The sequence below is a fragment of the Phascolarctos cinereus genome, unplaced genomic scaffold (genome assembly GCF_003287225.1).
Source record: "Phascolarctos cinereus isolate Bilbo 61053 unplaced genomic scaffold, phaCin_HiC Scaffold_2;HRSCAF=192, whole genome shotgun sequence".
Taxonomy (NCBI): domain Eukaryota; kingdom Metazoa; phylum Chordata; class Mammalia; order Diprotodontia; family Phascolarctidae; genus Phascolarctos; species Phascolarctos cinereus.
Genome location: NW_027555625.1, coordinates 369,820,813 through 369,839,068, shown reverse-complemented (window position 1 = coordinate 369,839,068; position 18,256 = coordinate 369,820,813). Strand labels below are relative to the sequence as shown.

General features: G+C 39.4%; 1 protein-coding gene across 1 annotated transcript in view; it reads right to left on the bottom strand.

Moving 5' to 3' along the window:
- Positions 1–18,055, bottom strand: part of SERPINA12 (serpin family A member 12) — a 32,466-nt gene extending 14,411 nt beyond the window's left edge. Inside the window, exons 1-2 of the mRNA XM_021005172.2 lie at positions 17,908–18,055; positions 1,419–2,083 (exon numbers count right to left, since the gene is read on the bottom strand). Of these exons, the coding sequence (XP_020860831.1) occupies positions 1,419–2,073 (655 nt within the window). The 5' untranslated portion in view covers positions 2,074–2,083; positions 17,908–18,055. The remainder of the gene's footprint in view (positions 1–1,418; positions 2,084–17,907) is intronic.
- Positions 18,056–18,256: the final 201 nt, after the last annotated feature.

Below are 18,256 nucleotides of genomic sequence, written 5' to 3'. Positions count from 1 at the left end.
TCCCTGCCAAGTTGTCACCCGTGGTCCATTCTCTGTTCGAAGGTTTCCAGAGATGGGGAACTCACTATCTTCTAAGTCCTTTTTGGACAATCTTAATTTTGAGGAACTTTTTCTTTACATTAAGCCAAGATCTGCCTTTCTGCTATGTTTACTCCTACTGATGCTTTCTAGGGCTAACCACAACAAATGTAATTACTCTTCACCAAGACAGTCATGCAAATACTTAAACATTGCTCTCATGTCTTCATGAAAGCTTTTCTTCTCCAGACTAAACCCAAGCATTTCCTTCAAATGATCCTCACATGACATAACTTTGAGGCCCTTCACTAATCACAGACTCACTGCTAAGAGCTAAAAGAGACCTCAGTTTCCTCATTGATAAAATGAGAAGTCTGGACTAGATGATGTCCAAGACCCAAAAAGGGCAAAATGAGTGGTACTAAATTGCCCTGATGGTGGCAAAGCTAGCTAGGCTATAAGTTGTAGACTTGGAAAAATATTAAAAAACATAGAATCATAGACTTAAAATGGGGAAGGGATCTTAACAGGCCATCTACTTCAACCTCCCTCATTTTCCAGATGAGGAGACTAAGGGGTTAAATGACTTGACTAAGGTCACATAGGCAGGAAGAGCCATGGGGCAGGATTTGACCTAATGTCCTCTGGACTCCAAATCTAGCATTCTTTCCAATGTGTCATAGACCTCTTACTTAGTTCAAACTCTGTTTGATGTTTGATTTATGCCAGTGCTGTTAACAAAAACAACCAACCGAAAAGTACAATATGACACTCCTAAGTATTTGAAGTTACATCTTTTCAGTCCTATGCTTTCAGGTTTGGAGAGTTTACTAGCTCTTATATGACCAAGTCTTTGATTAGAGGTGACTGTGTTCCTGGAAATATCCCTAGGACTGGAGTCAGGACTTGATCTGACAGCTGCTAGATGTCAGATGACCTTGGACAAGTCATCTCATGGAATAAAAGGAAACACGCATTCAGTAAACACCTACTGTGCACCAGGCACTGCGCATAGTAGTGCACTTTACAAATATTACCTCATTTGATCCTTACAATAACCCTAGGAGGTAAGTGCTATCATGATCCCTTCTTATGCTTGAAGAAACTGAGGCAGACAGAAGTTAAGTGACTTGCCCAGTGTCACTCAACTAATAAATGTCTGAGGTTGCATTTTGAACTCAGATGTTCTTGACTTCAGGCCCAGCACTCTATTCGCTGTGCCACCTGCTGCCTCTAATCTATTTCATGTGTCAGAGTCTCTTTCTACATTGTTAAAGAGGGAAATTAAAACCAAATACTAAATATCTTTAGGATTATGATGAGGCTCTAATAAAGAGTATGGGCATAGCATTTTTATGCTCTATAGCCTTATATAAATGTCTTTCTTTAGCAAGGCTTACCTTGAAAGTAAATATGGCCAATCAGAAGTAACATCATGCCCTGATCCAGATTCTTTATCAAATGGTTAATTTTCCCATGGGTTTTCTGACTGACATAATCATTGATTTGTGTAATGGCTTTCTGAGGGTCCTTGAGATCCACAGGGATGGCTTCTGTTTCATAAATACTCTTGACATCATTCAGAAACCTTTTCTGGACTGTCAGCTGGTCCTCGATGAATAGAGTATTGCCCAAGTGGAGCTTGAGATCTCTGTCAGGTTTATTAAGACTGTGAATGATGTAATGGAAGCCTTCATAGATACTCTTCGTGGGCACATTCCTTAGGTTGAGACTTTCACTTAGTTGAGACAGAGTGTAATCTTTTGCCCCCAGGGTCAACATGGAGAAACCAGTGGAAGCACTCAAAGGGGAGAAGAAGAGGTTTTCATCTTTACTTTTCTGGGTTATCTCTTGGTACATCTTACATGCAAACTCAGTGTTTCGGCCAACAATTTGTTTTCCAGCTCGTCTCTCCTCTGACTCCTGGAGTGGGTGTCTGGCCTGGTGTGTACCTTGATGATTTTTATCAGGGGGCTTCTGCTGCTGAAGACCATTTATGGCTAAAAAACATCCAGCAAAGAGCAAACCCAGAATGAGGGTGCTTTTCATTGTCATTGAGAACTATCTGTTGAAAGACAGATAAAAAGTCAGCAGGGGAAATAATGTATTGGATCCAAGTGTTTGACTGCTAGAAGAAACCTGACAGTATAGACCATGTATCCTTTTGGCAGGCTAGTGAAATCTGTGGACCCCTTTTCAAATAATGTTTTTAAATGCTTAAAATGAAATCAGAAGGTTACCAAGGAAACCAATTTTACTGAAATATAGTTATTATCATAACAAAAGTAGCTAATATTTATATAGCATTTATTATGGGCCAGGTGCTATGGTAAACGGGTGCTTTATATTTATTATCTTGTTTGTTCCTCATAACAACATTGGAGGGGTAGGGACTATTATAACCTCCATTCTAAAGATGGGGAAACTGAGGCAAACAGAAGTTAAGTGACTTGCGCAGGGTTAAACAGTGAGTAAGTGTCTAAGTGGAAATTTGAATTCAGGTCTTCCTAACTCCAGTACTGGAACTCAATCCCATGTGTCATCTAGCTACCCCATATAAAGTATTTGTTACATGTTCACTATCCTTAGGTTAAGAGCCCTGGAAGTTTAATCTCCTTATTTTGTAGAAAAGGAAATGGCCCAGAGTGTAACTGACTTGCCCAAGAGTCCAAAGAGAGTAGGTAGGAGAGCCACATCTTTTTAAACCTACTGCTTTCTTTGTTGTCTCATCACCTTCCCCAAGTGGAAGTGGAGAAATGTATTTAGTATCTCAGGATCAGTGTAAAGTTAGTTTGTACTCACTGTACTGTAACTGAGGATTTTTGGTAAACACTCACTGAAGCACTGAACTCATCTAACCTTGGTTTAGATGCCCAGTGCATCTCCTTAGAGGCAGTGTGGTGCAGTGGAAAGAGAATAGGTCTGGAGGCAAAAGACATGAGTATGATCAGCTCTGATTCCTATTGGCAATTCAGAGGCTCTGAAGTCTCAATTCAGCTAAAAAATTATTATTTGTAAAGTGCTATACTTGGCATTGGGGATCCAAAATTAGAAATGACTCTTCCAAAGGATCAGAGATGTACAGTTGGCAGAGGCAACATAATCCAAATTCTTCATTTTATTTTATGTATCTTGCGGATTAAATTTTATTTTATTGTCAAATCTAGATTCTCTCCCTCCCATATCCTCTCCTCCTCCAGGTGAGAAAGTAATAAAAATAAAACCCATTACAAATGTGTATAATCAATCAAAACAAATTCCTACATTGCATATGTGTATGTGTGCATGTGTGTGTGTGTTTATGTATGTGTATGCATATAACACATATATTTACAGTTATACACATATATTCAAATCCCATATGAACTGATAAAGAATGAAGTAGGCAGAACCAGGAGAACAATTTATTCAATAACAATGATATTATAAAGACAAACAACTTTGAAAGACTTAGGAACTCTAATCAATCAAATGACCGACCACAATCCCAGACGACTAAAAGATGAAACATTCTACTTCATTCCTAACAGGTGATGGACTCAGAGTGCAGATTGAGACATACGTGCACAATATTATACATAACATATTTATAATATATCATATAACACAATCACATTATACAATTATATTATATAATTGTATTAGAGTTCCTAAATCTTTTGAAGTTTTTTGCCTTTACAATATTGCTGCTATTGTATAAATTATCGTCCTGGTACTGTTCACTTAATTCTGCATCAGTGCATACAAGTCTTCCCAGTTTTCTCTGAAACCATCATCTTTATCCAAAACCAACCCTTCATTTTATGGATGAGGAGCCTGAGAGTGGCTTGCCCGAGGTTACACAGATAGTAATTGGCAGAGTCTGGATTTGAACCTAGGTCGTTTGACCCCAAATCTAGTGCTCTTTATGCTATGTCATATGACCATCAAAGAATTTTGAATCCTTTGAGGGTAGACCTCCAAAACTAGTACAACATATAAACAAGTTTAATATAAGGCAGGCATGATAGAGACAGAGGAGAGATTTAGGCAAAATGCTCTAGAAAGATGTATGAAATTTTGTGTTCAGTCATTTTCAGTGACGTCTGACTCTTTGTAACCCTGTTCGGGATTCTCTTTGCAAGGTATTAGAGTGGTTTGCCATTTCTTTATCTAGTTCATTTTATAGATGAGGAAACTGAGGCAAACAGAGTTAAATGACTTGCCCAGGGTCACATAACTAATAAGTGTCTAAGGCCAGATTTGAACCCAGGAAGATGAATTTTCTTGACTCTAGGCCCAGCATTCTATCCATTGTACCACCGCCACTCTATGCATAAAATCAGAATAATGCCAATATCTGCACATATAGTTTTAGAAAAATTATAATAATCTGCTCCAAAACAATGAAATTGGAGATCATTGATGCTATATTTTCGCTGCCTACCTCACTGTTAAGATCAAAGAAGAATGATGATTAGTAGAGCCAGGTCCACTTAATAAGATTAAAGGAATATTTGGGTCTTTGATTATGTGAGAAAGCATCTCATTTTACCTCCTAGATAGGTGAAGCATTAATTTGGACTAAATGAAGAAGTCCGAAGGATTTTGTTTATAGATTGCATCTTTCTAGAGAAGGTGTGGGTACACTCACTGACATCTTGTTGAGATGATTGAGGTCATCTTTTTGTTGGGTCATGGAAAGTGTTCTGAGCCAAGTACTTTTATATCCCTTTGTACTTGTTAAGGAATGAGTGATTATATGCAGAGTAGTTTATAATCCTAAGTACTAAATGAATACATAACTCATTATTATTGTTTCAGTAGGTGCTCGATAAAGCCTTTTTGATGGATAGCTAGATTTATTGGGAAGCGAAGAGAAGGATATGAGGACCTTTGATTAGTGAGCTTTATAGTATCTGAAACCCTAGGGAAGCAAGGTCCCAAGAAAACAGAATAATAATAACCCACATTTATAGAACGTTTGATTGAATTTTCCAAACATTTTTAGCTTCTATTGTGTAGAGGTTGCTCAGTTAGGATTTAAGATGCAAAGCAATGTAGTTTCTCTATAATCCTCTAGACTTCAAAGCAAGGAAACAATGGAAAAATCAAAACATAAGAGAATGAGATCCTTTTTATTCACCTTTTTTTTTAAAGCGGGAATCAGTATATAAACATAGATACCAGAAATAGGACAAATAGTACTTATTTCAAGGGTTAGCCCTGTCTAGCAGTTCATCTTGCCAAGTGACCAAGAATCAAAGGGTGAATCCCCTGCAACATCCTTCCAGTAAGAAAGAACATTTCATTTTGGTTTTATTCATTAGACAATTGAGGCACAGCTATGTTAAGGGAGTTGTCCCAGGCTAACCAGATGAGGAGTCACAGAGCTAGAACTCCATCAAAAGATCTGGGAAAACAAATGATCAAAAGGACGAATCTAGAAGGTTTTCCTCTTAAAATGAGCTTATTTCAGCATCAAAAGTGAATGAATGATAATTCCCTGTTGTCCAACTGTTTTCCCTGCTAGGGGTCTCCCTCAGCTCTTGATCATTTTTACAGACTGTTTAATATTATTATTATCATTAATAATAATATTTATGTATAGTTTTAAGGTTTGCAAAGACCTTTATAAAACTTATCTCATTTGACCCTCAAATAATCCCAGGAGCCAGGCTGTTATTATTATTGCCATTTTGCAGATATGTAAACTGAGATAGTTACCATCTTGCCTAGCATTACACAGCCAACAAGTATCTGAGAGGGATTTGAACTTGTTTTTCCACCTCCAGGTCCAGCATGCTATTCATCGAGCCACCTTGCCACCTGTAGATTATTTTTATTATTATTAGATTATTTAGGTGACTCTCAGAATTTCACACCTGATTCTTTTCCTCTTTGAGTTTTTCTGCATTTAATTCACATCAAGAAGTGTATATTATGCTGGACTGAGGGAGATATGAAGAGGATATGAAAATGGGCCTTGCTTTCAAAGAGCTGACTGAAAGTTGTTTCCTGCTTCCTCTAGTGGGAAACGATTCCTTCCCCCCTTGAATCTCTTTGGCTGCTCTGTTTGGCCTCTTGTAGACTTTAATAATTTTCTAAATGTTATCGTGGTTATTTGTATATATTTTGGGAGAAAGAACATACGGTGAGGAGAGTACTGGATTTGGAGTCAGAAGACCTGGGTTGAAACTCTTTCTCTGTCACACGCAGCTTTGGCCAAGTCACTTAATTTCTCTGGTCCTCAATTTCCTCATAATTCAAATGAAGGAGTCAGAGTAGACCAGAGGTATTAAAAGTATAGCCAGCAGCAGCAGTGTTCCACATTCTCCTGTGCCCCAACCAGATTAAAATATGTAATTGGGACATATTTAACAAAATAAATAAAAATATGATAGAATTGTTGTTGTTCAGTCATGTCTGACTCTTGATGACCCCATTTGGGGTTTTCTTGGCAAAGATACTGGAGTGGTTTGCCATTTCCTTCTCCAGCTCATTTTACAAATGATGCAACTGAGGCAAACAGGATGAAGTGACTTGCCCAGATTTGAACTCACAAAGATGAGCCTTCCTGACTCCAGGCCTAGCACTCTATCCACTGAGACACCTAGTTTCCCATACAATAGGACATGAAAAATGCTAATATGTGTTTTTCTAAGTTAATATGAGACCAACAGGGATCCCAATGTATTATTTATTGGTACCTGTTTATCTTTGAGTTTGGTACCTCTGGACTAGAGGACTTTGAAGGTTCCTACCAGCTCAAATTAATCACTCAACATTTATTAAGTGCCCACTGTGTGCCAGGTACTGTGGTAGGCATGGAGTATATGAAGACAAAAATGGAAGTGTCTGTCCTCAAAGTACTTGTCTTCTCTTGGGAGAAACAAGACGTACACATGTAAGTAAAAGTGACATATGTACAGAGTAACTATGAGACATTTCAAGAAGAGAGAGACTCAGAGGGACTAGAAGCAGGGATGATGGGAAAGAGCAAGTGTAGAAGGCAGCCCTAGTGCTGATCTTTGAAATGAGACAGGAAGTCTAAGAAGAGGAAGTGAGGAAGGATCCCATTTCACGAATGAGGGACCACGGTATGCAAAAACGTGTACTTGCTAAATGAAATGCTTTGTATGAGGAATACCCAATAGGCTAGTTTGGCTGGATCTTGGCTGGATAGGGAGAATGTGGACTAAGCTTGCAATGGTAGCCTGGACTCAAGGTGGGAGGGGTTTTTAATGCCAAACAGAATAGTGAAAATCTGGCCTCAGACACTTCCTAGAAGTGTGACCTCTGGCAAATCATTTAACCGCTGTCTGCCTCAGTTTCCACAATTTTAAAATTGAGATCATAATGGCACCTGCTTCCCAGGATTGTTGAATCTCATAAAAGAGTAAAACACTCAGTACAGTGTCTGGCACAAAATAGGTACTTAATAAATGAATGTTCTCTTTGCTTTTTTGTTATAGAGGCAACGGGGAGCCATTAACATTTTTTAAACAGTGGAGTAAAATGATCAGATGTGGGCTTTAGGAACCACTTTTGTGGTTGTAGGGATAAAACTGGAGAGGGCAGTTAGGTGGCGATGCAGTGGATTGAATGGTGGGCCTGGAGTCAGGAAGACTCATCTTTCTGAGTTCAAATCTGGCCTCAGACACTTACAAGCTGTGCTTACTAGCATGGCCCTGGACAAGTCACTTAACCTGCTTGCCTCAATTTCCTCATCTGTAAAATGAGCTAGAAAAGGAAACCTCTCCATTATCTTTGCCAAGGAAACCTCAAATGGGACCACAAAGAGTCAACCACAACTGAACAACAACAAAAACTAGAGAGGAGTAGAAACATGAGTCAGGGAGATCAATTAGGAAGCTATTGCCATAGTCCTAACAGGTAGCATAGAGAAAGTAAAATGAAAACTTTACTGAGAGGCAAGTGACCTGGCTTTGAGTCTTAGATGATGAGAGCCTGAATGAGCATGGTGGCCATGAAAGTGAAGCAGACTAATGTGAGAGGTATCATTGAGGTTAAAAGGGCAAGAAGCCTTGGCAAGTGATCACACATGGAGGTTGGGGGTAGGGAGTGAGGGTGAAGGATGATGTGTTGGTTGTGAACTTGGGTGGATGGAAGGATGGTGGTGCCTTCAAATGAAATAGGCAAGTTTGTAAGAGGGGTTAGTACTAGGGGAAATTGAATTATTTCTGTTGATTAAATGTTGAGTTTGAGATGGCCGTGGGATATCCATTTCAAAATGTTCAATAGGCAGTTGGTGACTCTGGACTTGAGCTTAGGAGAGAGACTTGGGCTAGATATGTAGATCTGGGAGACGTCTGCACAGTGATGATGATTAGATGGAAGCTGATGAGATCACAATGGAGAGAATGTAGAGAGAGAAAAGGAGACGACCCAGCTTAGGGCCCTGAGGGACTTCAATGGTTAGGGGTTGGGACGTGAATGATAGCCCAGTAAAGGAGACTCAGAAGAAGCCAGAGAGAGAAGAATGAAGAGAACAGTGTCATGTAAACACAGAGAGGAGAGGATATCCAGAAAGAGAAAGTGGGCAACAACGTCAAATGCTTTGAAAAGGTAAAAGAGAATGAGGACTGAGAAGTGGCCATTGGATTTCACAATTAAAAGCTTATTGGTAAACTTGGAAAAAACAGTTTCAGTTGAGTGGTGGATGGTAGATAGCAAGAAGTTAAGAATGAGTGGCAGGAGAGCAAGTCGAAATAATGAATGTCAAGAGATTTTTCTAGGAGTTTAGTTGTGAAAGGGAGGAGAGGTATAGGAAGATAGTTTGACACTACTCCATCCCCACACCAGGCTCAATTCTCCCATTGGCCCTGGCAAGTTGGGTCCCCCAAGGGGGTGGCTGCCGCTCCTCTCAGGGTTCTAGGGGTTGCCCTGTACGTGGCCATTCTCCTAACAGCAGCTCATGAGCTCACTTCAGTTTGTTTCCCCTTAGCAATCATTCAATATACTCAGTAATTTTAAAAGTGTAGATTGGGGTGGGGAACCTGTTGCCTCAAGGCCACATGTGGCCCCCTAGGTCTTCAAGTGCGGCCCTTTGGCTGAATCCAAACTTCACAGAACAAATCCCTTTAATAAAAGGATTTGTTCTGTAGAACTTGGACTCAGGCAAAAGGCCGCACCCAAGAACCTAGAAGGCCACATGTGGCCTCAAGGCCATAGGTTCTCCACCATTGGTAGATATTTGTAGACAGCAGAGAAGGAACTAATAGAGAGAGATTAAAGATTAGAGGGAGAAGGGGAATGATTGAAGGGACAGTGTTCCAGAGGAGATAGGAGGGTACAGAATCAAGGTCACAAGTAGAAGGGCTAGCTTTTATGAGGACCACCTTGACATCAGAGACTAGGGCCACAACATCTCTTGCTTTTTCTTCCTTCTCTTATCTCACACAGCCCCCTCTTCAGCTCATGTCTCATCACCTCTCATCCTAGATTATTGCAACATCTTCTTAATCAGTCTGCCTGCCTTAATTCTATCACTATTCCAGTCCATCCTACACATTACTGCCAAGTCAATTTTAGTAATTAATCAGTTGGTCAGTTTCAGTCCATTTATTAATGTGCCAGACACTGTTTAAAAACATTGATGATATAAAGGACAGCAAATGACAGTCTCTGCTCCAAAGGAGCCAACAGTCTAATCGGTAGACCACATGTAAACAACTTCAGGCAAACAAGGTATATACAAGATAAATTAGAGATGATCAACAGATGAATGGCAGGAGTATTAGGGAGGATCAGAAAGGCTTCCTACAGAAGATGAGATTTTAAGAGGCAGTTAAAGGAAGTCAGGGTAGGCAAAATCTAGAGATGAGAAAAGAGATAATTCCAGGTATGGGAGACAGCCAGTAAAAATGGAGCATTTTGTATAAGGAACAATAAGGAGTCAATGTCACTGGATCTAAGAGGGGAGAAAAGTGTACGAAGACTGGAAAGATAGGAATGAGCCAGATTATGAGGTCTTTAAAAGCCAAATAGGATTTGTATTTTATTTTGGAGGTAATAGAGAGAAATTGGAGTTAATTGAATAGTGATATGGTCAGATTTTGTTTTAGGAAAATCAATTTGGTAGTTTAGTGGAGGATGGATTGGAGTAGGGAGAGAATTGAGGCAAGAAGACTAATCAGTAAGCTATGGTGGTAGTCCGGGTAGGAGGTGATGAAAGTTTGAATCAGGGTGGTAACAATGTCAGAGAAGAGAAGGGGGTATATTCAAGAGATGTTGTGAAGGTAAAATCAACAGGACTCAGCAACATACTGGATATAGGGATGTGAGAGAGTGTGAAGATTCCAGGATAGGCCTCCGAAGCAGGAAGGACTGGCAAACTATTGAAGCTAGACCTCTCATACCTCCTGCATGGAGGCTCTGAGGGAATCAAAGAGGAGAGACAATCCCAAACCAAGGGACATTGTCCTAGCTAAAAGAGAAAAGTAATGCTATAGTGGAAAAGACAACTAAAGGATTTCAGCCAAGAAGAGTGAGTGTCTTCTAGCTGAGCCAGTGGCTGAAGTTGGTGAAAAACTATGGCTAGCTTCCCATCAAAGTCAGCCCCAGTAGTCCAATGACTCAACCCATCCAACAGAGATACTATGCCCTGAGAAGAGCCCACTGCTTGAGAGACCGACCTGGCCCAGCCCTTTAGTAGCAGCCTGAGAAAAGAACAATCATATTGGCCCAGTCCAACAGCCGTCCAGCAGCAGACTAGCCTGCCCACACCAGTCCTGCTGCAGTCTGAAGGCCAAGAGTCCTGCCAGGCCCATCCAATAGGCAACTGTGCCCAGTGGTCAAGCAAGAGCTAAGACTGGAGAGAGCCAACTCAATCACCAAGCAAAAAACTTGACTCAGCCCAGTACCAGATTTACCAACCTAGTTGAAACAACACGACCTATGAGGAATCAGCCTAGATAAACATATAGTGGAGATCGTTGTTGTTTGTCCTTCCTTCTTGAAGAGGACCTTCACATTGGGAAGGTGACGTCATGAATTGCAAGTGAATTGGATTTAAGTGAGGCAGGGCTGGGCAAAGTCACTAGCCTCTCTCTCTCTTCCTGACCTCTTCATTATTACCAGGGGTATGATAATAAAAAGTTTAACAACCACCTCACTAGAAAAAAATGTGTATGATTCCTTTAATCATAACATAAATTATCTCCATTGGTATTTTACATTTTACCTTTGCTTCGTCTGATAGCAGGAACACAGCTGTTGCTTTTTTGGATTTACCACAAATTTTGTTCCTATCTCTCATTGTGTGGCTCAGTTCTACCCATGATCAGTTTTCTTCTCCCAAAGCCATTCTATCTCATCTTTCCCCCTCCCCCATATCCCTACCACCATTCTGGGTACCACCTGCCTCTGGTGACTCACATGTATGGTTTCCAGGGGCAGGATGCTACCACTTGGAAGGGTGATGGAGAGTGATGCCCTTCAGTGTCCAGGCATTTGTTCACCAACTGTCATGCTGTCTGGTTCAGAAGAAGGCTTACCCCATTCATGCTTGTACTTCCTGTATTGGAATCCCTTTGGGACATTGGGTGGTTGCCTCAGTTACCTTCTATGTCTGGGCCTAGGCTCCAGTCAAGTTTCTTCACTTCCCAGTCATTTACTTAGCCATTTTTCTGTCTAGAAATGGAATTTGAGCGGGCTTAACCCTGTCCCTCTGTTGTTGTTTTTGTTGTTGAGCCATGTCTGATTTTCCTGACCCCATCTGCTGTTTTCTTGGCAAAGGTACTAGAGTGGTTTGCCATTTCCTTTTCAATTCATTTTACAGATGAGGAAACAGAAGTAAATGGGGTTAAGTGGCTTGTTCAGGGTCACACAGCAAGTAAGTGTCTGAGGCTGGATTTGAACTCAGGACCTCCTGATTCTAGGCCCAGCACTCTATCCACTATGCTACCCAGCTTGTCCTGCTACATACTTTCAGATGCCCAGTTCTGAACCCTTATTCACTTCATCTTCATTTCCTATGACTACACTCATTATTTCTGTAACTAAATTAACTAGTCTTCCCTGGCCACCACTTCCCTATATATGCACATATGTTGACCTCTCTATTAGAATATAAGGTCCTTAAGTAAAAGAATTGCCTTTGCTTTTATATTTTTATCCCTAGAAATTAGTCCACTGTTTGGTACATAGTAAATGATGTGCATATATATATGTGCTGTGTGTATATATGTATTTATATGTATATACACACATACATTCATATCCATTCATTCATAACTCCCCTCAGGTTAAATACATTATGAGGCCCCCATTAAACACATATGTCTCCTCTCCTATGGTAGTACCCTTTAATGGAGCCCTGCCTCCTCTACCAATAGTGAAACCTCTCCATTCCAATCCCCAGACTAAATTTCTCTCTTATATCCCCGCTCTCATTTTCCTTCATTCCCTCCCTCTTCTTGCTGAAAGACTTCAGAAATCATCTTTCTGTTGTTCACCATAGACTTCATATGGGAGCATCACTTATTATATTCTGTTGATCACCTACCTACCCCTTCTCATTGATATATCCCTTTATTCTGAAATACCATCCTAAAAAATACACTAATTCACCTGCGAGAGCTTCAGGGAGTTTAGTTTATGAATCTTCAGTTTTGTTTCTCCATCTTCGCTTTAATAATGTAGGTTCAACTTAAATCCTTATATCCTTGGGTCTTTTTTTTTCCTCTTAATAATCCTTCTACATTCTTTTGAAAGTCCCACTTTTTTCTTTTCTTCTTTAGAGAGAAACCTCTAAATATGACCTCTAAGCACAACTTATTTTTTCCTTTAAAGTAGTACTTATTTACTTTTCTTTATGTTTTTTGAAGGTTAAATATAATGATCCCATGTCTATTCTTGTTTCAGGAATCCCTCAAATTCCTCTTAATGTTCATTTTTTTTCCATTGATGATTGGACTGAGGTTTGTAGGCTATTTCATTTTGGGTTGCAATATAACTCCTTTGCTTTTCAGAATATCCTATTCCATTCCATTCTTCAATTTCTCATGGCTTTGGAATAATTTATTTAGACTTCCTTTCCTTTATATTGAAGCTCTTCTGATCATTTGCAAAATTGGTTGTTTATCATTGTAACAATTATATTTAACCACTCTTCCTTAGAGTTTAAAGCACAGGGTTTGTTGTTTTTTGCTGTTGTTTGTTTTGATTTCCGGGAGGCAATCTGTGCTTTCTCTTGGTTGATGCTTTTTTGTATGAATTTGGAAGTTCTGGGTGTTTTAAAAAAATTATCTTACTCAGATTTTTTGATTTCTCTTGCTCTTATGAAGGACCTATAATTCTTAAATTGCCTCTATGCATCCTGTCTTGTATAAAGTTAATATGTCCTTTAAAAGTTATTTTTGCTTTTCTTATGAAAAAATTTCCTTCCCTTCTACTCCAGTTTCTGTTGAGGGAAAAATGTCTCCTGTTCCTTTAAGGGGAAAAATACTTCGCCCTCTCCCAGCTACACCACTTTCATTATTAACTATGCCACTTGGGGTTGATGGCCCACCAATTTTATCAAACAATTGGAATAGCATAGGAATAAAAAGAGCTGACACTTAGGGAAACAATAGCTTAGACACTATCTGGTTTTGACTCCAAGTCGATGATGTACAGTGAGTTTGTGTCTTTTCACCTCTGCCCCACCCCCACCCCCCATAGGCAGAAGGGAACCAAGATGTAATCTACACAGCAGTCCACTTTCACCCAACATGCCATCAGCTTCCCACAGTCTATAACTTGTCCCTTCTGCTCTTAATCTACATTCATTCTGCTCCAGCCACCCAAAGAATTGATTAGGGAGGAATACTCCTCCGTACCACTATCCAGGTAGAATTAGAGCTTCCCATCTCTTTCCCAGATTCTCTTACCAACATTGCATTCAATGTCATGGACATATGGGAACTGTAGACAAAATGTCTCTGACTGCCATAGTCACTCATCTTGTCAATCTCCATAGGAAAGTCATCAGAAAAATGAAAAAAAAAAAGGATTATACTTCTAAAGCCTCTTGGGAGAGTAAGGTATATTTGTCAATAAAAGCCAACTAGACAAAACTGGTCTTCAAGAATCAAGAAGCAATGAAGACAGAACAATGACCAAACATATTTATGGGACATCCCATTCCTGGTTGGATTAGGTCACCACTGCACATGTCTTGTTTGTATTAGATTTGACTTGATACTGAATTCTAATTTCCCTAATGAAAACCCATTAGCATCTTTCAAAAATATTTCCCAACTTGCCAAAGTCAATATTCAATGATCTTATAAATGCTAGTAGATGTGGAACCACTGAAACTGAAAGCCAGAGTCAAAATCTTGGGTAGGAAGCTGCTGCCAATGCTTAGATTTTATGATTCTATGTCTGAATCAGTGAGGTGAGTATTGGAAACCCACCTTCATATGGATTGCAATTCAGAGAAGCTCATGTTATTTTAATGGTTTGAGAATAAGTTATAAATTCAGTGAGATTAACCTGATAGAATAGCTTGGGACTTTCCACATCCATTGACCTAAGAAGACAGTGAGTAGAAAGTAGTGTACTGTATATTCTCTCTCTCTCTCTCTCTCTCTCTCTCTCTCTCTCTCTCTCTCTCTCTCTCTCTCTCTCTCTCTCTCTCTTTCTCTCTCTCTCTTTCCCTTTCTCTCTCTCTTTTTCTCTCCTTCCCTCCCCTTTCCTCCCTTTCTTATCTTCTCTTTCCCTTTCTCTCTACCTATATATGTGTATATACATGTTTACATATGTAATATAAACATATATACTTTAAAATACATTTCTCTAATAATAGCTAAGCTCATAGGGCTTAAGCAGGAAAATCACCCACATTTTCTCCACTATTAAATAATATTCCCTAACAGGTATTTCGTTACCAAATGTTTACCACTTGGTAAAGTTTATTTCTTTTTCCTTCCTAGATACTGTGATTTGCCAATGAGCAAAATTTAATTCTCTAAAATTCTGAAATTTGAAGGCAAGCTATTGGCCCCTTGAAAAGTGGGGAGAACTGCTCCCCAGACCTCATGCAGACATGTACAGGTGCCTTTTGATCCCAACACAACACACAAGAGAAAGGTCAGGGGACTAGCCCTCAGGGCCCATTTAAATACAAAGCCAAAATATTGCAAGCCTCTGAGCTCTTGCTTACCTTCTTTTTTCACTGGAAAGGAAGATTTATCAAGGATGCCCTCAGACAGTTGCCAAGAGATCTAGAGTGAGCACTTAGTAAAAAGCTGGTAAGGTTCAGAGCAAGAGGTTTCTGGAGACCAGTTTGATTCAGGGTGATAATTAAAACAGCCAAAATAAAAATAATAATATGTTGATGATAGCAATAATAAAAACACAGAACCCAGCATTCACTAAAGGGAAAAGTCACGCAAATCCTGAGGAGAACTGGCAAGGCTGAAGGGAATTCATTCTTAATAGCAGGTTTACTATTAGGCATTAGGTGGGAGGCCAAGATGAACACCACTCCCTTAATGACAAGGTGAGTCAGCCCTATCACTCCACCCCAAAATTTGTATGTGAAAAAAAAAACAACCAGACTAATTAACTGGGGAAGAGAGATTCATAACTCACCCAAATAATTTCCAAAGATTGGTTGATTAATTGATTGAATGTGTGTGTGTGTGTGTGTGTGTGTGTATGTGTGTGTGTGTGTGTGTGAAGATGACAGATGAGGAGGGATAGAAGGGATACATCCTATGAAATTAATTCGACCATTGTTCTGTCTACTGAAAGAGAAGGGAGGCCTGGCATCATAGTGTGGAATGGCAGCGTGGGATGGTAGAAGTACTAAGCTGGCAGTTAGGAGACCTGGGGTCTCTGGGGATTCAGTATCTGTTCTGCATTTATTATTTATATGACTTGAAGTAGGTCACTCAACTTTTCTGGTCTGTAGCTTGCTAATCTTTAAAAATGATGGTTTGTACTCACTACTCTGTCTCCTTCCCAGGGTTGTTCTAAGAATCAAATGAAATGACTGTAAAAATGAATACCCACTCACCGCACCCCCCCCAATTGAAAATGATGTACCTCAGGTGGACTGCTTTTCAGCAATAGGGTGCCAAGGTTTCAAATTCTTTTCTCTTAATGGCAAGTAAAATAAATGTCAAAGTCAAAGTCAAAAGATGAAAAGAATAAGAGAAAACATGAAATAGGAAAACCAAATGAACTAGAAAACAGATCAAGGAGAGATTATCATTAGACTATATAAAAGCTATAAACAACAACAAAAAGAGCCTAGATACCACCTTTCAAGAAGTTAGAAGAAAAACTGCCTAGATATCTTAGGATCAGATATCAAAGTAGAAACTGAAAGAATCTACCGCCATTCAAAGAAACTCTCAAACGAAACTCTCAGGATTATTATAGCTAAAATCCAGAGCTACCAGTTATGAAGAAAATACTGCAAGTTACCAGAAGGAAAGAATTCAAGTACTATGAAGTCACAGTCAGGATCATATAAGATTTATCAGATACCAGTATAAAAAAAATGGAGGGCTTGGAATATGATAGTCCAGAAGACAAAGGATCTAGGATTATAAGCAAGAATAACCTCAGCAAAACTGAGTGTACTCCTACAGGAGAAAATTGGATATTTAGTGAAATAGAGGACTTTCAAGCATTCCTGATGAAAAGACCTGAGCTGGATAGAAAGTTTGTCCCTGAAACACAGGACGCCAGAGAAAAACAAAAAAAGGTAAACATGAGTGTGAAATCATAAGGGATTTAATAATATTAAACTGTTCATGTTCTTATGTGGAGAAATTATACACACAGCATCTCAGAACTTTATCATCAGCAGAGGTCTTAGAAAAAGTCTGATGGAAGAATTGGGTGTGGTTTGAATGATTTCAAAAGAAGAATGGAAGAGTGGAGAATAGATATGCACTGGGAAATGAGTAATGGAGAGGGAGAATGGGGAATATTATCTCACATGAAAGGGGCATGCTAGGAAGAGCACATACAATGGAGGAAGCAGTAGAGGAGCAAATGACACTTGAATATCATTCTCATCTGACATAGTTCAAGGAGAAAAGAATAAACATACACAAATACTTGGATAGATAAATTCATCTTACTCAACAAGCAAGTAGGAGGGAAAGGGATTTAGAGAAAGGGAAGGGGTTAAGAGAAAGGGTAAGTCAAAGATTAACGGAAGTAAAGCAGAGGTTAGAAGTAAAGCAGACACTTAAAGAGAGCAAGTTAAAAAACAACAACAACCCAGAATAAGTATAATAGAGGGAAACACACAGTTAACAATCATAACTGTGAATGTGAATGGGATGAACTGATTTATAAAATGGAAGATGATAGCAAAATAGATTAGAAACCAGACTCTAACAATATGTAGTTTACAAGAAACACTCTTGAAACAGAAAGATATAGAGTTAGAATAAGATGCTGGAGCAGAATCTATTACTTCCTCTGAAGTTTTTTTTTTTAAAGCAGAGGTAGCACTCATGATCTCAGACAAAGCAAAAACAAAAATAGACCTGCTTAGAAGAGATGAACTGGGAAACCACATTTTGCTGAAAAGTACTATAGACAAGAATAAAGAGGATGTATGAAAATAGGTGCTTTAATACACTATTCGTAGAGCTGTGAACTAGTCCAACCATTCTGGAATACAATTTGGAACTGTTCCCTGAGAGCAATTAAATTGTCCATTGTGGGGTCCAAAAATGTCCAATATGTAATTAAAAAAACTGAGGCACATCCCCGAGCCAATGACTATTTATTAAAGGGACGTGGCCCACTTTAATGAATGGGACCTCAGATCTTCCTCATGATCCCAGATGCCCCTTGTCTCCCTGGCCTTAGTATTATAGTACTTGATACCTAGATGATACAGAAAAGGCAAAGTAAAATACAGAATCTTACTGGTTGATAGACCTGTATCTTGACCTTTCAGAAGAATCTTCAGTTCAGGCTGTAGCTAATGACCAGCAAAGGACGTCCAAATATGAGCAGAGCTGATGATCATTCATTGGTCCCATGTTGGTCAATAAAGTCATAAGTAGTGTCCATAGGCCTGTTTCCCCAAAACAAGATGATAAGGGTGGAGGGATGATCAAAAATAGCTAAGGGACTTTCCATATTATTGAGTCATCTCTGTCATGCTGGGCTTGGCCACTTACTCAAAAAGGATGGAGGTGCTCTAGTTAGCTTCCTGTAGTTAAGCAAGTGAACTTCATAACAAGCAAGAGAACTTACAACTTGTAGTTTGAAG